The sequence below is a fragment of the Pleurodeles waltl genome, chromosome 4_2, assembly GCF_031143425.1.
Source record: "Pleurodeles waltl isolate 20211129_DDA chromosome 4_2, aPleWal1.hap1.20221129, whole genome shotgun sequence".
Classification (NCBI taxonomy): Eukaryota; Metazoa; Chordata; class Amphibia; order Caudata; family Salamandridae; genus Pleurodeles; species Pleurodeles waltl.
This window is the reverse complement of record NC_090443.1, coordinates 1049114592-1049136505: the sequence shown is the minus strand read 5'-3', so window position 1 is coordinate 1049136505 and position 21914 is coordinate 1049114592. Positions and strand designations below refer to the sequence as shown.

Genomic DNA, 21914 nt, shown 5'->3' with positions numbered 1-21914 from the left:
GTAGTGTACACTTCACACATGCCTTGTGCTGGTCGCAGCTGCTGGTCCCCGTACAGTTCTGTACACTTCACACATGCCTTGTGCTGGTCGCAGCTGCTGCTCCCCGTACAGTTCTGTACACTTCACACATGCCTTGTGCTGGTCGCACCTGCTGCTCCCTGTACAGTTCCGTACACTTCACACCTGCCTTGTGCTGGTCGCACCTGCTGCTCCCCTTACAGTTCCGTACACTTCACACATGCCTTGTGCTGGTCGCACCTGCTGCTCCCCGTACAGTTCCGTACACTTCACACATGCCTTGTGCTGGTCACACCCGCTGCTATCTGTACAGTTCCGTACACTTCACACATGCCTCATACTGGTCGCACCTGCTGCTCCCCGTACAGTTCCGTACACTTCACACATGCCTTGTGCTGGTCGCACCTGCTGCTCCCCGTACAGTTCCGTACACTTCACACATGCCTTGTGCTGGTCGCATCTGCTGCTCCCCGTACAGTTCTGTACACTTCACACATGCCTCGTGCTGGTCGCACCTGCTGCTCCTCGTACAGTTCCGTACACTTCACACATGCCTCGTGTTGGTCGCAGCTGCTGCTCCCCGTACAGTTCTGTACACTTCACACATGCTTCATGCTGGTCGCACCTGCTGCTCCCCGTACAGTTCCGTACACTTCACACCTGCCTTGTGCTGGTCGCAGCTGCTGGTCCCCGTACAGTTCCGTACACTTCACACATGCCTCGTGCTGATCGCACTTGCTGCTCCCCGTACAGTTCCGTACACTTCACACATGCCTCATACTGGTCGCACCTGCTGCTCCCCGTACAGTTCCGTACACTTCACACATGCCTTGTGCGAGTCGCATCTGCTGCTCCCTGTACAGTTCCGTACACTTCACACATGCTTCATGCTGGTCGCACCTGCTGCTCCCCGTACAGTTCCGTACACTTCACACCTGCCTTGTGCTGGTCGCAGCTGCTGGTCCCCGTACAGTTCCGTACACTTCACACATGCCTCGTGCTGGTCGCACCTGCTGCTCCCCGTACAGTTCTGTACACTTCACACATGCCTTGTGCGAGTCGCATCTGCTGCTCCCTGTACAGTTCTGTACACTTCACACCTGCCATGTGCTGGTCGCACCTGCTGCTCCCTCCCCCCCCCCCGGCTCCGTACACTTCACACATGCCTCGTGCTGGTTGCACCTTCTGCTCCCCTTACAGTTCTGTACATTTCACACATGCCTCATACTGGTCGTACCTGCTGCTCCCCGTACAGTTCTGTACACTTCACACATGCCTTGTGCACTTCACACATGCCTTGTGCTGGTCGCAGCTGCTGCTCCCTGTACAGTTCCGTACACTTCACACCTGCCTTGTGCTGGTTGCACCTGCTGCTCCCTGTACAGTTCCGTACACTTCACACCTGCCTTGTGCTGGTCGCACCTGCTGCTCCCCTTACAGTTCCGTACACTTCACACATGCCTTGTGCTGGTCGCACCTGCTGCTCCCCGTACAGTTCCGTACACTTCACACATGCCTTGTGCTGGTCACACCCGCTGCTATCTGTACAGTTCCGTACACTTCACACATGCCTCATACTGGTCGCACCTGCTGCTCCCCGTACAGTTCCGTACACTTCACACATGCCTTGTGCTGGTCACACCTGCTGCTCCCCGTACAGTTCCGTACACTTCACATATGCCTTGTGCTGGTCGCACCTGCTGCTCCCCGTACAGTTCCGTACACTTCACACATGCCTCATACTTGTCGCACCTGCTGCTCCCCGTACAGTTCCGTACACTTCACACATGCCTTGTGCTGGTCGCACCTGCTGCTCCCCGTACAGTTCTGTACACTTCACACATGCCTTGTGCACTTCACACATGCCTTTTGCGAGTCGCATCTGCTGCTCCCCGTAGAGTTCCGTACACTTCACACATGCCTTGTGCTGGTCGCACCTGCTGCTCCTCGTACAGTTCCGTACACTTCACACATGCCTCATGCTGGTCGCACCTGCTGCTCCCCGTATAGTTCCGTACACTTCACACCTGCCTTGTGCTGGTCGCAGCTGCTGGTCCCCGTACAGTTCCGTACACTTCACACATGCCTCGTGCGAGTCGCATCTGCTGCTCCCTGTACAGTTCCGTACACTTCACACCTGCCTTGTGCTGGTTGCAGCTGCTGGTCCCCGTACAGTTCTGTACACTTCACACATGCCTTGTGCTGGTCGCACCTGCTGCTCCCCGTACAGTTCTGTACACTTCACACATGCCTTGTGCTGGTCGCACCTGCTGCTCCCCGTATAGTTCCGTACACTTCACACATGCCTCGTGCGAGTCGCATCTGCTACTCCCTGTACAGTTCCGTACACTTCACACATGCCTTGTGCTGGTCGCAGCTGCTGCTCCTCGTACAGTTCTGTACACTTCACACATGCCTCATACTGGTCGCATCTGCTGCTCCCTGTACAGTTCCGTACACTTCACACATGCCTCGTGCTGGTAGCAGCTGCTGCTCCCCGTACAGTTCCGTACACTTCACACATGCCTCATACTGGTCGCACCTGCTGCTCCCCGTACAGTTCTGTACACTTCACACATGCCTCATACTGGTCGCACCTGCTGCTCCCCGTACAGTTCCGTACACTTCACACCTGCCTTGTGCTGGTCGCACCTGCTGCTCCCCGTACAGTAATGTACACTTCACACATGCCTCATACTGGTCGCACCTGCTGCTCCCCGTACAGTTCTGTACACTTCACACATGCCTTGTGCTGGTCGCAGCTGCTGCTCCTCGTACAGTTCCGTACACTTCACACATGCCTCATACTGGTCGCACCTGCTGCTCCCCGTACAGTTCCGTACACTTCACACCTGCCTTGTGCTGGTCGCACCTGCTGCTTCCCGTACAGTAATGTACACTTCACACATGCCTTGTGCTGGTCGCACCTGCTGCTCCCCGTACAGTTCTGTACACTTCACACATGCCTCATACTGGTCGCACATGCTGCTCCCCGTACAGTTCTGTACATTTCACACATGCCTTGTGCAAGTCGCATCTGCTGCTCCCCGTACAGTTCCATACACTTCACACATGCCTCGTGCTGGTCGCACCTGCTGCTCCTCGTACAGTTCCGTACACTTCAAACATGCCTCGTGCTGGTCGCAGCTGCTGCTTCCCGTACAGTTCCGTACACTTCACACATGCTTCGTGCTGGTCGCACCTGCTGCTCCCCGTACAGTTCTGTACACTTCACACATGCCTCGTGCTGGTCGCAGCTGCTGCTCCCTGTACAGTTCCGTACACTTCACACATGCCTTGTGCTGGTCGCATCTGCTGCTCCCCGTACAGTTCCGTACACTTCACACATACCTTGTGCTGGTCGCAGCTGCTGGTCCCCGTATAATTCCGTACACTTCACACATGCCTTGTGCTGGTCGCATCTGCTGCTCCCCGTACAGTTCCGTACACTTCACACATGCCTTGTGCTGGTCGCACCTGCTGCTCCTCGTACAGTTCCGTACACTTCACACATGCCTTGTGCTGGTCGCATCTGCTGCTCCCCGTACAGTTCCGTACACTTCACACATGCCTCGTGCTGGTCGCAGCTGCTGCTTCCCGTACAGTTCCGTACACTTCACACATGCCTCGTGCTGGTCGCACCTGCTGCTCCCCGTATGGTTCCGTACACTTCACACATGCCTCGTGCGAGTCGCATCTGCTACTCCCTGTACAGTTCCGTACACTTCACACATGCCTTGTGCTGGTCGCAGCTGCTGCTCCTCGTACAGTTCTGTACACTTCACACATGCCTCATACTGGTCGCATCTGCTGCTCCCTGTACAGTTCCGTACACTTCACACATGCCTCGTGCTGGTAGCAGCTGCTGCTCCCCGTACAGTTCCGTACACTTCACACATGCCTCATACTGGTCGCACCTGCTGCTCCCCGTACAGTTCTGTACACTTCACACATGCCTCATACTGGTCGCACCTGCTGCTCCCCGTACAGTTCCGTACACTTCACACCTGCCTTGTGCTGGTCGCACCTGCTGCTCCCCGTACAGTAATGTACACTTCACACATGCCTCATACTGGTCGCACCTGCTGCTCCCCGTACAGTTCTGTACACTTCACACATGCCTTGTGCTGGTCGCAGCTGCTGCTCCTCGTACAGTTCCGTACACTTCACACATGCCTCATACTGGTCGCACCTGCTGCTCCCCGTACAGTTCCGTACACTTCACACCTGCCTTGTGCTGGTCGCACCTGCTGCTTCCCGTACAGTAATGTACACTTCACACATGCCTTGTGCTGGTCGCACCTGCTGCTCCCCGTACAGTTCTGTACACATCACACCTGCCTCATACTGGTCGCACATGCTGCTCCCCGTACAGTTCTGTACATTTCACACATGCCTTGTGCAAGTCGCATCTGCTGCTCCCCGTACAGTTCCATACACTTCACACATGCCTCGTGCTGGTCGCACCTGCTGCTCCTCGTACAGTTCCGTACACTTCACACATGCCTCGTGCTGGTCGCAGCTGCTGCTTCCCGTACAGTTCCGTACACTTCACACATGCTTCGTGCTGGTCGCACCTGCTGCTCCCCGTACAGTTCTGTACACTTCACACATGCCTCGTGCTGGTCGCAGCTGCTGCTCCCTGTACAGTTCCGTACACTTCACACATGCCTTGTGCTGGTCGCATCTGCTGCTCCCCGTACAGTTCCGTACACTTCACACATACCTTGTGCTGGTCGCAGCTGCTGGTCCCCGTATAGTTCCGTACACTTCACACATGCCTTGTGCTGGTCGCATCTGCTGCTCCCCGTACAGTTCCGTACACTTCACACATGCCTTGTGCTGGTCGCAGCTGCTGCTCCCCGTACAGTTCTGTACACTTCACATGTGCCTCGTGCTGGTCGCACTTGCTGTCCCCTGCACAGTTCCGTACACTTCACACATGCCTCATGCTGGTCGCACCTGCTGCTCCTCGTACAGTTCCGTACACTTCACACATGCCTCGTGCTGGTCGCAGCTGCTGCTTCCCGTACAGTTCCGTACACTTCACACATGCCTCGTGCTGGTCGCAGCTGCTGCTCCCCGTACAGTTCCGTACACTTCACACATGCCTTGTGCGAGTCGCATCTGCTGCTCCCCGTACAGTTCCATACACTTCACACATGCCTCATACTGGTCGCACCTGCTGCTCCCCGTACAGTTCCGTACACTTCACACCTGCCTTGTGCTGGTCGCACCTGCTGCTCCCCGTACAGTTCTGTACACTTCACACCTGCCTTCTGCTGGTTGCAGCTGCTGGTCCCCGTTCAGTTCCGTACACGTCACACATGCCTTGTGCTGGTCTCACCTGCTGCCCGCTGTACAGCTCCGTACACGTCACACATGCCTTGTGCTAGTTGAACCTGATGCTCCCTGTACAATTTTGTACACTTCACACATGCCTTGTGCTGGTCGCACCTGCTTCTCCCTGTACAGTTCCGTACACTTCACACCTGCCTTGTGCTGGTCGCACCTGCTGCTCCCCATACAGTTCTGTACACTTCACACATGCCTTGTGCTGGTCGCACCTGCTGCTCCCTGTACAGTTCCGTACACTTCACACATGCCTTGTGCTGGTCACACCCGCTGCTATCTGTACAGTTCCGTACACTTCACACATGCCTCATACTGGTCGCACCTGCTGCTCCCTGTACAGTTCCGTACACATCACACATCCTTGTGCTGGTCGCACCTGCTGCTCCCCTTACAGTTCCGTACACTTCACACATGCCTTGTGCTGGTCGCACCTGCTCCTCCCCGTACAGTTCCGGACACTTCACACATGCCTCATTCTGGTCGCACCTGCTGCTCCCCGTACAGTTCCGTACACTTCACACATGCCTTGTGCGAGTCGCATCTGCTGCTCCCCGTACAGTTCCGTACACTTCACACAAGCCTCGTGCTGGTCGCACCTGCTGCTCCTCGTACAGTTCCGTACACTTCACACATGCCTTGTGCGAGTCGCATCTGCTGCTCCCCGTACAGTTCCGTACACTTCACACATGCCTCGTGCTGGTCGCACCTGCTGCTCCCCGTACAGTTCCGTACACTTCACACATGCCTCGTGCTGGTAGCAGCTGCTGCTCCCCGTACAGTTCCGTACACTTCACACATGCCTCGTGCTGGTCGCACCTGCTGCTCCCCGTACAGTTCCGTACACTTCACACATGCCTCGTGCTGGTCGCACCTGCTGCTACCCGTACAGTTCCGTACACTTCACACATGCCTTGTGCGAGTCGCACCTGCTGCTCCCCGTACAGTTCCGTACACTTCACCCATGCCTTGTGCTGGTCGCAGCTGCTGGTCCCCGTACAGTTCCGTACATTTCACACATGCCTCGTGCTGGTTGCACCTCCTGCTCCCCGTACAGTTCCGTACACTTCACACATGCCTCATACTGGTCGCACCTGCTGCTCCCCGTACAGTTCCGTACACTTCACACATGCCTTGTGCGAGTCGCATCTGCTGCTCCCTGTACAGTTCCGTACACTTCACACATGCCTCGTGCTGATCGCACTTGCTGCTCCCCGTACAGTTCCGTACACTTCACACATGCCTCATACTGGTCGCACCTGCTGCTCCCTGTACAGTTCCGTACACTTCACACATGCCTTGTGCGAGTCGCATCTGCTGCTCCCTGTACAGTTCCGTACACTTCACACCTGCCTTGTGCGAGTCGCATCTGCTGCTCCCTGTACAGTTCCGTACACTTCACACCTGCCTTGTGCTGGTCGCACCTTCTGCTCCCCTTACAGTTCTGTACATTTCACACATGCCTCATACTGGTCGCACCTGCTGCTCCCCATACAGTAGTGTACACTTCACACATGCCTTGTGCTGGTCGCAGCTGCTGGTCCCCGTACAGTTCTGTACACTTCACACATGCCTTGTGCTGGTCGCAGCTGCTGCTCCCCGTACCGTTCTGTACACTTCACACATGCCTTGTGCTGGTCGCACCTGCTGCTCCCTGTACAGTTCCGTACACTTCACACCTGCCTTGTGCTGGTCGCACCTGCTGCTCCCCTTACAGTTCCGTACACTTCACACATGCCTTGTGCTGGTCGCACCTGCTGCTCCCCGTACAGTTCCGTACACTTCACACATGCCTTGTGCTGGTCACACCCGCTGCTATCTGTACAGTTCCGTACACTTCACACATGCCTCATACTGGTCGCACCTGCTGCTCCCCGTACAGTTCCGTACACTTCACACATGCCTTGTGCTGGTCGCACCTGCTGCTCCCCGTACAGTTCCGTACACTTCACACCTGCCTTGTGCTGGTCGCAGCTGCTGGTCCCCGTACAGTTCCGTACACTTCACACATGCCTCGTGCTGATCGCACTTGCTGCTCCCCGTACAGTTCCGTACACTTCACACATGCCTCATACTGGTCGCACCTGCTGCTCCCCGTACAGTTCCGTACACTTCACACATGCCTTGTGCGAGTCGCATCTGCTGCTCCCTGTACAGTTACGTACACTTCACACATGCTTCATGCTGGTCGCACCTGCTGCTCCCCGTACAGTTCCGTACACTTCACACCTGCCTTGTGCTGGTCGCAGCTGCTGGTCCCCGTACAGTTCCGTACACTTCACACATGCCTCGTGCTGGTCGCACCTGCTGCTCCCCGTACAGTTCTGTACACTTCACACATGCCTTGTGCGAGTCGCATCTGCTGCTCCCTGTACAGTTCTGTACACTTCACACCTGCCATGTGCTGGTCGCACCTGCTGCTCCCTCCCCCCCCCCCGGCTCCGTACACTTCACACATGCCTCGTGCTGGTTGCACCTTCTGCTCCCCTTACAGTTCTGTACATTTCACACATGCCTCATACTGGTCGTACCTGCTGCTCCCCGTACAGTTCTGTACACTTCACACATGCCTTGTGCACTTCACACATGCCTTGTGCTGGTCGCAGCTGCTGCTCCCTGTACAGTTCCGTACACTTCACACCTGCCTTGTGCTGGTTGCACCTGCTGCTCCCTGTACAGTTCCGTACACTTCACACCTGCCTTGTGCTGGTCGCACCTGCTGCTCCCCTTACAGTTCCGTACACTTCACACATGCCTTGTGCTGGTCGCACCTGCTGCTCCCCGTACAGTTCCGTACACTTCACACATGCCTTGTGCTGGTCACACCCGCTGCTATCTGTACAGTTCCGTACACTTCACACATGCCTCATACTGGTCGCACCTGCTGCTCCCCGTACAGTTCCGTACACTTCACACATGCCTTGTGCTGGTCACACCTGCTGCTCCCCGTACAGTTCCGTACACTTCACATATGCCTTGTGCTGGTCGCACCTGCTGCTCCCCGTACAGTTCCGTACACTTCACACATGCCTCATACTTGTCGCACCTGCTGCTCCCCGTACAGTTCCGTACACTTCACACATGCCTTGTGCTGGTCGCACCTGCTGCTCCCCGTACAGTTCTGTACACTTCACACATGCCTTGTGCACTTCACACATGCCTTTTGCGAGTCGCATCTGCTGCTCCCCGTAGAGTTCCGTACACTTCACACATGCCTTGTGCTGGTCGCACCTGCTGCTCCTCGTACAGTTCCGTACACTTCACACATGCCTCATGCTGGTCGCACCTGCTGCTCCCCGTATAGTTCCGTACACTTCACACCTGCCTTGTGCTGGTCGCAGCTGCTGGTCCCCGTACAGTTCCGTACACTTCACACATGCCTCGTGCGAGTCGCATCTGCTGCTCCCTGTACAGTTCCGTACACTTCACACCTGCCTTGTGCTGGTTGCAGCTGCTGGTCCCCGTACAGTTCTGTACACTTCACACATGCCTTGTGCTGGTCGCACCTGCTGCTCCCCGTACAGTTCTGTACACTTCACACATGCCTTGTGCTGGTCGCACCTGCTGCTCCCCGTATAGTTCCGTACACTTCACACATGCCTCGTGCGAGTCGCATCTGCTACTCCCTGTACAGTTCCGTACACTTCACACATGCCTTGTGCTGGTCGCAGCTGCTGCTCCTCGTACAGTTCTGTACACTTCACACATGCCTCATACTGGTCGCATCTGCTGCTCCCTGTACAGTTCCGTACACTTCACACATGCCTCGTGCTGGTAGCAGCTGCTGCTCCCCGTACAGTTCCGTACACTTCACACATGCCTCATACTGGTCGCACCTGCTGCTCCCCGTACAGTTCTGTACACTTCACACATGCCTCATACTGGTCGCACCTGCTGCTCCCCGTACAGTTCCGTACACTTCACACCTGCCTTGTGCTGGTCGCACCTGCTGCTCCCCGTACAGTAATGTACACTTCACACATGCCTCATACTGGTCGCACCTGCTGCTCCCCGTACAGTTCTGTACACTTCACACATGCCTTGTGCTGGTCGCAGCTGCTGCTCCTCGTACAGTTCCGTACACTTCACACATGCCTCATACTGGTCGCACCTGCTGCTCCCCGTACAGTTCCGTACACTTCACACCTGCCTTGTGCTGGTCGCACCTGCTGCTTCCCGTACAGTAATGTACACTTCACACATGCCTTGTGCTGGTCGCACCTGCTGCTCCCCGTACAGTTCTGTACACTTCACACATGCCTCATACTGGTCGCACATGCTGCTCCCCGTACAGTTCTGTACATTTCACACATGCCTTGTGCAAGTCGCATCTGCTGCTCCCCGTACAGTTCCATACACTTCACACATGCCTCGTGCTGGTCGCACCTGCTGCTCCTCGTACAGTTCCGTACACTTCACACATGCCTCGTGCTGGTCGCAGCTGCTGCTTCCCGTACAGTTCCGTACACTTCACACATGCTTCGTGCTGGTCGCACCTGCTGCTCCCCGTACAGTTCTGTACACTTCACACATGCCTCGTGCTGGTCGCAGCTGCTGCTCCCTGTACAGTTCCGTACACTTCACACATGCCTTGTGCTGTACACTTCACACATGCCTTGTGCTGGTCGCATCTGCTGCTCCCCGTACAGTTCCGTACACTTCACACATGCCTTGTGCTGGTCGCACCTGCTGCTCCTCGTACAGTTCCGTACACTTCACACATGCCTTGTGCTGGTCGCATCTGCTGCTCCCCGTACAGTTCCGTACACTTCACACATGCCTCGTGCTGGTCGCAGCTGCTGCTTCCCGTACAGTTCCGTACACTTCACACATGCCTCGTGCTGGTCGCACCTGCTGCTCCCCGTATGGTTCCGTACACTTCACACATGCCTCGTGCGAGTCGCATCTGCTACTCCCTGTACAGTTCCGTACACTTCACACATGCCTTGTGCTGGTCGCAGCTGCTGCTCCTCGTACAGTTCTGTACACTTCACACATGCCTCATACTGGTCGCATCTGCTGCTCCCTGTACAGTTCCGTACACTTCACACATGCCTCGTGCTGGTAGCAGCTGCTGCTCCCCGTACAGTTCCGTACACTTCACACATGCCTCATACTGGTCGCACCTGCTGCTCCCCGTACAGTTCTGTACACTTCACACATGCCTCATACTGGTCGCACCTGCTGCTCCCCGTACAGTTCCGTACACTTCACACCTGCCTTGTGCTGGTCGCACCTGCTGCTCCCCGTACAGTAATGTACACTTCACACATGCCTCATACTGGTCGCACCTGCTGCTCCCCGTACAGTTCTGTACACTTCACACATGCCTTGTGCTGGTCGCAGCTGCTGCTCCTCGTACAGTTCCGTACACTTCACACATGCCTCATACTGGTCGCACCTGCTGCTCCCCGTACAGTTCCGTACACTTCACACCTGCCTTGTGCTGGTCGCACCTGCTGCTTCCCGTACAGTAATGTACACTTCACACATGCCTTGTGCTGGTCGCACCTGCTGCTCCCCGTACAGTTCTGTACACATCACACATGCCTCATACTGGTCGCACATGCTGCTCCCCGTACAGTTCTGTACATTTCACACATGCCTTGTGCAAGTCGCATCTGCTGCTCCCCGTACAGTTCCATACACTTCACACATGCCTCGTGCTGGTCGCACCTGCTGCTCCTCGTACAGTTCCGTACACTTCACACATGCCTCGTGCTGGTCGCAGCTGCTGCTTCCCGTACAGTTCCGTACACTTCACACATGCTTCGTGCTGGTCGCACCTGCTGCTCCCCGTACAGTTCTGTACACTTCACACATGCCTCGTGCTGGTCGCAGCTGCTGCTCCCTGTACAGTTCCGTACACTTCACACATGCCTTGTGCTGGTCGCATCTGCTGCTCCCCGTACAGTTCCGTACACTTCACACATACCTTGTGCTGGTCGCAGCTGCTGGTCCCCGTATAGTTCCGTACACTTCACACATGCCTTGTGCTGGTCGCATCTGCTGCTCCCCGTACAGTTCCGTACACTTCACACATGCCTTGTGCTGGTCGCAGCTGCTGCTCCCCGTACAGTTCTGTACACTTCACATGTGCCTCGTGCTGGTCGCACTTGCTGTCCCCTGCACAGTTCCGTACACTTCACACATGCCTCATGCTGGTCGCACCTGCTGCTCCTCGTACAGTTCCGTACACTTCACACATGCCTCGTGCTGGTCGCAGCTGCTGCTTCCCGTACAGTTCCGTACACTTCACACATGCCTCGTGCTGGTCGCAGCTGCTGCTCCCCGTACAGTTCCGTACACTTCACACATGCCTTGTGCGAGTCGCATCTGCTGCTCCCCGTACAGTTCCATACACTTCACACATGCCTCATACTGGTCGCACCTGCTGCTCCCCGTACAGTTCCATACACTTCACACATGCCTCGTGCTGGTCGCACCTGCTGCTCCTCGTACAGTTCCGTACACTTCACACATGCCTCGTGCTGGTCGCAGCTGCTGCTCCCCGTACAGTTCTGTACACTTCACACATGCCTCGTGCTGGTCGCATCTGCTGCTCCCCGTACAGTTCCGTACACTTCACACATGCCTTGTGCAAGTCGCATCTGCTGCTCCCCGTACAGTTCCGTACACTTCACACATGCCTCGTGCTGGTCGCACCTGCTGCTCCTCGTACAGTTCCGTACACTTCACACATGCCTCGTGCTGGTCGCACCTTCTGCTCTCCATACATGTCACACATGCCTTGTACTGTTTGCACCTGCTGCTCCCCATACAGTTCCGTACACTTCACAGATGCCTCATACTGGTCGCACCTGCTGCTCCTCGTACAGTTCCATACACTTCACACATGCCTTGTGCAAGTCGCATCTGCTGCTCCCCTTTCAGTTCCATACACTTCGCACATGCTTCGTGCTGGTCGCACCTGCTGCTCCCCGTACAGTTCTGTACACCTCACACAGGCTTCGTGCTGGTCGCACCTGCTGCTCCCCGTACAGTTCTGTACACTTCACACATGCCTCGTGCTGGTCGCAGCTGCTGGTCCCCGTATAGTTCCTTACACTTCACACATGCCTCGTGCTGGTCGCAGCTGCTGGTCCCCGTATAGTTCCTTACACTTCACACGTGCCTCGTGCTGGTCGCAGCTGCTGGTCCCCGTATAGTTCCTTACACTTCACACATACCTTGTGCTGGTCGCAGCTGCTGGTCCCCGTATAGTTCCTTACACTTCACACGTGCCTCGTGCTGGTCGCAGCTGCTGGTCCCCGTACAGTTCTGTACACTTCACACGTGCCTCGTGCTGGTCGCAGCTGCTGGTCCCCGTACAGTTCTGTACACTTCACACATGCCTTGTGCTGGTCGCAGCTGCTGCTCCCCGTACAGTTCTGTACACTTCACACATGCCTTGTGCTGGTCGCACCTGCTGCTCCCCGTACAGTTCTGTACACTTCACATGTGCCTCGTGCTGGTCGCACTTGCTGTCCCCTGCACAGTTCCGTACACTTCACACATGCCTCATGCTGGTCGCAGCTGCTGCTCCCCGTACAGTTCTGTACACTTCACACATGCCTCGTGCTGGTCGCACCTGCTGCTCCTCGTACAGTTCCGTACACTTCACACATGCCTCGTGCTGGTCGCACCTGCTGCTCCTCGTACAGTTCCGTACACTTCACACATGCCTCGTGCTGGTCGCACCTTCTGCTCTCCATACATGTCACACATGCCTCATACTGGTCGCACCTGCTGCTCCTCGTACAGTTCCGTACACTTCACCCATGCCTCGTGCATCCGTACTTACATTTCCGTACACCAGCACATCGATGCGGATGCCGAAAGCCTTCAGCAGGGTGCGGTACTCGGAGCCGTTCTCTCGCTTGTAGTGCTTGGCGTACCTGGAGGACACATTGGGGTACAAGACTTAGAGAGAGCACTGGCATGAGTCTGTGTATCTGGGGCCCTCTCCATGGCCTGTGAGAAGAGGGTGGCCATGACTGCACGAGAGACCATGGCCTCTCAGTGAGGCGAGCATATTTAAAATCGCTGACTCACATTTTAAGAACACAGGCCGTCTTGTGGCCCTGTGGCCGTCCAAACTTTGTTCCCTCATACCAAGTGTAAGCCTAGAGCCTAGAAAAATAAGACAGCAGCCCGTGCATGCTTGAGATCAGTGGCTGGCCCTAACCAACAGCATAACGTAAAACAATGCCCCCTGCAGAATGTGGTGAGGGGCCCCTGAGATGCCCATACCTCACACAATTGTTAGGCCTTAGACTTAATGGGGACACTTAGAGGGCAGGAGCCCCATTGGGCTGCAGGGGCCGGTGTTACAAGCCTGGGGGTAACCTGTACTAGTTGCTTCAGTTGAATATCTCTTCTCACAGCAGCATCACAACTTCTATTTGTGCATACAGACACATTCCCACACTCTTCCCCACCTCTACTCAGATGCTACAAGCATCCACCAGCAGCATGGTATTGTGAACACTATGATAGTTTCCATCTTTAATTGTTTATTTTCTAAGTGTGTTTTGCTTTCAGTTCTATTAGTGTCTGTATTAGAAAATGTGAGATTCCTTCTCTATGCAAAGTGCTGATAAAACATGCGCCCTTCAGTGCGGCCGCCAGGTCGTTTCTATTCTTAACTTCACAATGGAGCTCTTCGTTGTAGGCGGACATCTTACTCGATTACACATGTTTGCGCACATGTCATCATGGCAGCTTTCCGTGGATGTTCAAGGCTAACATGGCTCTGTCCTTAGATGTATATATGTGGAATTAAGCCTACATGTGAAAGTCTCTGATAGTTTAGACTAAGGAGACAACAATGTCTGAAACTCTGATTTGTTTTGAAAACATTAGATTGAATCAGTGGAGCAATCCCTGTAGGAGGCAGGGTTGTTGAACAATAACTACAAAGGTATTCATGCTGGAGATTAGCACAAGCCATCATGAACTTGTATTCCTGATCCTGACTTCGCCATACATTGGGACAGCTAACTGCAGAAGCCGGGAGCCGCCCCGCTGTGACTTCTGTCCATGGCTGAAGCACGAGTCTGTCCTTCTGTCCCAGAACTCTGATAACAAACAGCCAAACTAGCTGTTACAAAGAATATGTTGTGTGATCCATTCTAAATTATTGATAGGGAGGGATACTATCTAATGACTTAGGGGGTCATTCAGAGTCTGGCGGTCTTGAGACTGGCCATCGGACCTCCGCAGTAGTGGCGGTTCGATCGGCCACATTCTGACTGCAGCTGAAATGCCATGGTCAAACCGCCGACACTGCCAGGCTGCAGTCACCCTCCAGCCTGGCGGTCCTGGCAGTTGTAATCCGCCAGGGCAGCGCTGCAAGCAGAGCTGCCCTCCGGATTACGAGTCCCATTCCGCCAGCCTTTCTATGGTGGTTTACACCGCAGTGGAAAAGCTGGCAGAAAGGGGCTGACAGGGTGCCCCTGCACTGCCATGCACTTGGCATGGGCAGTGGAGGTGCCCCCATGCACAGCCCCATCGTGCATTTCACTGCCTGAATTACGGGAAGTGAAATGCGCGACGGGTGCAGCTGCACCCGCTGCACCGCCACATTGGCACCGGTTCGATTCCGAGCCGGCATCAATGTTAAGGCCCCCTTCCCCACAGGGCCAGCAGACGGAAACACTGTTTCTGCCCACCGGCCCTGCGGTGAAGTCGTAATATGGCCGGCGGTGTCCTGACGGCACCAGCGGACAGGTGACGGTTTGAATTTTACGGGCAGCCTCCGCTGACCGCCAAACTAAGAATGACTCCCTTAGTCTACTGAATTAGTGTAGGGTTTACTAAGAGCAGGAGGGCCTAGGATTTTATCTAACTTGTAAACATTCTTCAAATGTTTCAAATGTTCTCATTATTAGTAATGATTTTAACTGCAATCTTATTCTCATTCTGTGTCGTTACCGTTCATTTTATTTACATGACATCAAGAATTTTAAAATAAACTTTTAAAACCACTAATCCCAATTTCTTTGCGCATTTGAGTGCATTGTCTGCTTGGAAACAAGGAAGTGACCAAAAGCAGTTTGGGTGTTTCTGCAGCTTGTCTCCAAGATGCGCCTTGAAAAGATTTACTCCAGTTTAGGATAAATAAGAAATAGAAAAATAATGGTTGCAAAGCTTATGTTACCCTCAGCCACTTAGTAATTACTTGGGGCTGCGTCCCAGCCCATCTCTTTTTATGTCTCGCTACGCCACTTCAGACACAAACCAGCCATATGCAAATCAGCCTTGGTCCTGCTGCAAGATGAACCATCCAGCCTGAACTGTCAGACCAGACCCACTCTGAACAGCAACACAAGCAGCCTCAGACTGGTTTCCACCTATTTGGGCCTCATCAGTAGGGTATAGCGTATGTTCTATGGCAGAGAGAGCACAGGACCCAACTCTGGGCATAACTGTTGCACTTACGGTGTCACAACAAGGAATACAAAAGTGATGGATGGAATGCTTGAACTCATCTCAGCCACTGGTAATTGCTCAGACCGTATCCCTGTTCATCATTTTTGCCCACTGTGCCTATGGGCTAGAATGCAACCCTAAGTGATCATCAGTGGCTGAGATTCATTTAAAAATTCCATCCATACCTTGTATGTTGCATTTGACGCCCTAAGGGTGACAGGGTACGCACTAGCATGAGTCCGGCTCTCACTGTGCCACTGTGACCATGATGTCCCCTGCAGACAAGGCCGAACCCATTCTAGTTGTGCTTGTGTTCCCTTCTGGAGGGTGTTCACTTGGCAGTTCAGGGTGGGCTGTTCCCATGAGGACCTGTGTTAGTACTGACTGTTAGGATTCTAATATCGGGCAATTAGAGGCCGCGCACCAGGCCCGTGGTGTCCTGCCTTTATCTCTATCTACACTCCTACACCTTGCATTTCCAGCTCCACCCAAGAATCCAGCCTAGGATTTCACAACACCTTCCTGGTGCATCATGGTCCCTGTGTACATTTCTGTCCCCAAACTCTGCCCTGGTCACTCCCTGATAGTGGAGCTCTATTCTCTGTCCTAATTCTTGATCCTATGGCCTTTGTGACCTCTTTTTACCTGCCTTCTGGACTTTCCTCTATCTGGGCTCTGATCCGTATGCCATTCCTGGCTTTCCGGTGTCACGCCTTGTATGTGCTGGTTTAGCTGGTCTTCCCCTTTCCAAGTCTCAGTTCCGCCTTCCCTTCGTGGTGGTGCCCTGATTCCTTCCATCTGGTTGATTCCTCGTACCTGGCTCTCTCCCTGCACCTGTGCTCCCCCCCTGAGCCTCTGCTTCTCCTGCCTGGAGCGCCCAGACTACGGCGGCTCACACGTGACCGTGCTGCTGAGCCTCCTGCTACTTCTGCCTGGAGCGCCCAGACTACGGCGGCTCACACGTGACCGTGCTGCTGAGCCTCCTGCTACTTCTGCCTGGAGCGCCCAGACTACGGCGGCTCACACGTGACCGTGCTGCTGAGCCTCCTGCTACTTCTGCCTGGAGCGCCCAGACTACGGCGGCTCACACGTGACCGTGCTGCTGAGCCTCCTGCTACTTCTGCCTGGAGCGCCCAGACTACGGCGGCTCACACGTGACCGTGCTGCTGAGCCTCCTGCTACTTCTGCTTGGAGAGCCCAGACTACAACGGCTCACACGTGACCGTGCTGCTGAGCCTCCTGCTACTTCTGCCTGGAGAGCCCAGAGTACAGGGGCTCACACGTGACCGTGCTGCTGAGCCTCCTGCTACTTCTGCCTGGAGCGCCCAGACTACAGCGGCTCACACGTGACCGTGCTGCTGAGCCTCCTGCTACTTCTGCCTGGAGCGCCCAGACTACGGCGGCTCACACGTGACCGTGCTGCTGAGCCTCCTGCTACTTCTGCCTGGAGCGCCCAGACTACAACGGCTCACACGTGACCGTGCTGCTGGGCCTCCTGCTACTTCTGCCTGGAGAGCCCAGTGTACAGGGGCTCACACGTGACCGTGCTGCTGAGCCTCCTGCTACTTCTGCCTGGAGCGCCCAGACTACGGCGGCTCACACGTGACCGTGCTGCTGAGCCTCCTGCTACTTCTGCCTGGAGCGCCCAGACTACGGCGGCTCACACGTGACCGTGCTGCTGAGCCTCCTGCTACTTCTGCCTGGAGCGCCCAGACTACGGCGGCTCACACGTGACCGTGCTGCTGAGCCTCCTTCTGCTCCTTTCACCCGCTACTACATTCCAGCTTCTCTTATGATTCCTGTTTTCATAGTTGTTGGTTCCATGTTCTTGTTCTGGTTAGTTATTTGTGTCTGTTGTCTGTCTCTTGTGTATCTCTCCTCTTGTCTCCAGTGTTTGTCTTGTTGCTGGTTCTGACTGCACACATCCAGATCTGTTTCGCATCTGCATATTCCTAGTCTTGTTTTCTATGTTCCTGTTCTGACTGCATATTCCTGTCCTGTCCTCATCAGTTTTCATCTTCCCAGTATTCACAATTCTTTGTATTCCAGTCCTCATCTTGGCCCTTATTCCAATCCAACGTTTCCCTGCTCTCAGGTCCTGTTTCAGTGTTTACATTTATCCTGACTGTCATTGCTTCTAGGGGTGCCAGTTAGATTCCAAGGCGTGTGCCTTTGGCACAGAGAACCATCCACTGTTTCTCCTCCATAGGAGCTGCTGGATGGCTCCCTGAACTCTGTGAGATTAATGTGCTGCTTGCCGTCTTGTAAGATTTTTTTCACATCACTCAGAAATCACTTCTGAGGAGCAGACAAACTATCATTCATGAAATCATTTGTTCTGCCTTCCTGGGCTTGAGCTGCTCAAGCAACAGGAGGGCAGAAACCTGTCTGTGAGGGGACAGCAGCGGGGGCTGCCCGGAAAACCTCAGAAGGTTGTAGGAGCAATGCTGGGGGTCCTCTAAGGAGCCCCCAGAGTGCCTGGAATCAGACAACCAATGCTGTGTGTTCCAGTCTCAGTGTTGCTGCCACTCTATCACAGCACCATAGACTCTGGTCTGCATGTGTGGTCAATTCTCTGTGTCTCTGCTGCTCTATCACAGCATCATAGACTCTATGGTCTCTGTGTGTGTGCCAGTTTCAGTGTTACTGCTGGTGTATCACAACATCGTAGGGTCTACGGTCTATGGTCTCTGCGTGTGTGCCAGTCTCAGTGTCGCTGCCGCTCTATCACAGCATCATAGACTCTATGGTCTCTGTGTGCTCTACACTCACCTGAAGTTGTACCCAGGTGACACATTGTTCTTCTCAGAGATGCTGTCCAGGCGTGTGAAGGTGTATTTTGGCACACAATCATCCCAGGAGCGATCCAGGTCACACACCCACCCAATCTTTATCCCCATGACACCTCCCTGCAAGAGAGAGAAGGACGACTTACTGGAAGGGGTTAATGCGCTCCCAGAAATACACAGCAAGACAGCAGTTCTTAACTTGTTGATGTCCCAGTCCTAAGCACTTTCAACAAATTGAACCTCAAACTTATACACAAAATACAGAAACAAGTATGCATCAAACAAATACACCAATTATGAAATATTGTATTTAATTCACAAACAAAAATGTGAAAATCGAAATTTAACTGTTAATGGGAACGTTCAAAATCTACTTTCAGTTCACATGATGAAGCAATACTGTAGATTCAATACTGTAGATTCTAGCATTCCAGTTTGTCCTTTTTGCTTTTTGTTGGTGCTTGTGACGGCTTTAATTGTGGCCTGCACTGGTCCATAGTGGATTCCAATTGTTGTACTTGGCTCCCTTTTCCAAATGTCTTCTCATTTGTAGAGCATTCTTAAAAAAAGCTATTTTGAATGTTGCTTTTTACATATTTGTAATTTATTAATTTGCTAATAATATTTAATTTTGAATGCTGCTTTTTATCTGTATGTAATTTATTAATGTGCTAATAATATTAAATTTTCTAAACAGATGTGAAGCCCTGAGTGTGTGTCATGGACCCCCAGGGGTCAGCGGACCGCTGGCTAGGAACCGCTGCATTAGGACATTCTTTGCAGTCCAAGGGTCATATTATAGAGGTGCCACAGGTTCACCACTGGCATTTGCACCCGCTGTGCGTGCCCCTGGGGCACTCTTGTATTGCAGATGGGGCAGCAGACGCTTGTGTGGCCCATTCTGTAATACCAATAGCGAGGCCGAACTTATAGAGCCTGCGCTATCACCAGGGTGTTCCCTCATTTGCATGGGGGCGTGGCCTTTGCCTCTGCGCCCGTGCCGTATTATAGATGCGGACTCAGAGGCAAAGAAGCTGTCAGGAGGCGCAATGCCAGTGTCAGACCTAAAAGGTGGCGCACTGTCAGTAGTCCCCTTGAAGGCAGCCCTCTGAAGGGGGGGTATGGGGTCCCATGGACCCCTGAGACATCCCCTTGCAGGTGGGTGCAGTCACTCACTGCACCTGCCTGCAAGGGGGTCTCTAATCCCCCTTAAAAGTGAGGGTGGGCTGCCGCCTACACAAAGAAACACAGAGCTCCATTTTTCACTTGAATACGCTGCCCCCAAAGCAGCGCAGGTTAGCGGCTGCCCTGGGGCAGTGCATTCATGCTAATATGGTGCATTTTCCTTTTTTGCACCAGGCTAACCTTTTAAAAGGTGCGCCTGCCGCAAAGAAGGAAAATCCGCCATATGTGTGATACGGCCCCTGGACATCTGATGACATCACCATGTTAGTGTGGACTGAACTTGTCTGCTACTGTCTTTCGTTGGGTTTTCGAGGGCCTGTGAGTGCTATTAAATGGGGCGGTCAAACACTTTGTACATTGTTCTCATTCTCCCCTCTTGTCTTGCACTGTTTTTCCCAATCTTCCGCCATTTTGCGAATTAAAGTGTGGTGCATGCAGCCATGTCAGTAGTCACAAGAGTGTGAACTCAGAGTAATTAATCACAACTTACTAAACCCACCACAGTGTGTGAACATTGCTAACCAGCCCTGCTTTTTTTGACACTGATGTGCCATGGCTAGCTCAGTTGGTAAGAGCATCAGACTTTACCAGCGGCAAGATGCCTCTGGGCAATCACGTGCTTTATAAACACTAACATTAGGATTGCTCTCCCCTTCCGTCATTTTTACTGTTTCTTCTCTTCCAAGTGCACTCAGCCCATCCCTTTACCCATGGAGAATGTCCCCCAGTCTCTCTCTTTCATCCCCACCTCTGACTCTCTTCTTCTCTCCTCTCATTCACGCACCCTACCCCAACAGGCGTCCCCCCAGGCCCGCATTAGCTCACTAAATGCCAAATGAGAGACCTTTGTGCACATCTCTGGAGGCCTGAACTGACCCATTACCAGCCCCTTTCCATTCCCATGACAATCCTTCTCATTCCCATCACGAGTGGACAGACAATACCCACCTTGTCGGCGAGTTTGGTGAAGTTCTGGCCAGCCATTTTGACCACGTCTCCAAGGCGGAAGATGGGACAGTAGGGTTGGGTATCCGGGTTGAAGCGGCATTTCTTGATCTGGTCTGAGGTGAGGTTAGAGGCCAGATTCCCCCTGTGAGGGAGAGAGAGAGGTGAGGTCAGGGAAGGGAGGAGGCCAGAGTGTGCAACTGGAAAAGACAAGTGAGAGATGGAGAGAAGAAGAAAGATCTAGAAGAAAGGACATAGGTGCACATCCCCAGTCTGAGGACTCCATGGGGAAGAAACAGGGTGCAGTGCTGTTGACTGAGCAATAGTAAAGCTGGAGACTGAATGGTTTGTGTGCAAAGATCAAACAAGAAATGTGAAGGCTGAGTGGATCTGGTGGTCTTCTTCTGAGGTCCAATTTTTTGTGTGTCTTTGTGCTGTCTTTCTGTTCGATTATGCGGCAAGGGACACTGCATAGGTTTCTGGGGACTCCTGATTATTACTGACCATTAGGCTTGTCAGGCAGCCATCTTGGCTACGCTGAAAGCCATTTTGGAGCGGGTGATAGCCATCTTGGGCCAGGCAGGTAGCCATCTTGGACTAGGCAGACAGCCAACTTGGACATGCTTCATCTTAATGCCCACATAGAGTACCGTCTCAGACCTTACATTCTGTTGCTTTTGAGCATGTTTGAAAGAGGAGAACCATGGAAAGTATTCTCCTTTTTATGTATTTAGTTCAGAGCTTTTCTTTAAACGTCAGCCTTGCCAATTTGAATAGTTTTAACAATCTTTGAGATGCATACTGTACAGCTTTTATATTAATTGAATACTTGTATTTATCATTTTTCAAAACTGAAGGTAAAGGTCACAATAGTCTGATCGCCTCCAAAGTGCAAACTAATGTAACACATTCTTGAAAGTACATTCCAGTCTGATGTGAAATGCATTCCAGTCTGACCAATGCTAGAGGTACATTCCAGTCTGATGTGAAATGCATTCCAGTCCGACCAATGCTAGAACTGCATTCCAGTCATATGAGGAGTGCATTCCAGTCTGACCAATGCATTGCATTCCAGTCTGATGAGAAGTGCATTCCAAACTGACCAACGCTAAAATTATATTCCACTCTGATGTGAAGAACATTCCAATCTGACCAATGCTAGAAGGGCAGTCCAGTTAGATGAGAAGTTCC

The 21914-nt window shown here is 53.5% G+C and overlaps 1 protein-coding gene across 1 annotated transcript in view; it reads right to left on the bottom strand.

Moving 5' to 3' along the window:
• The window catches only part of P2RX3 (purinergic receptor P2X 3), a 245389-nt gene that overhangs the window by 45461 nt on the left and 178014 nt on the right, over positions 1–21914 (bottom strand). The window contains exons 7-9 of the mRNA XM_069233041.1: positions 20727–20868; positions 18577–18713; positions 13175–13268 (exon numbers count right to left, since the gene is read on the bottom strand). Coding sequence (XP_069089142.1) covers positions 13175–13268; positions 18577–18713; positions 20727–20868 — 373 coding nt within the window. The remainder of the gene's footprint in view (positions 1–13174; positions 13269–18576; positions 18714–20726; positions 20869–21914) is intronic.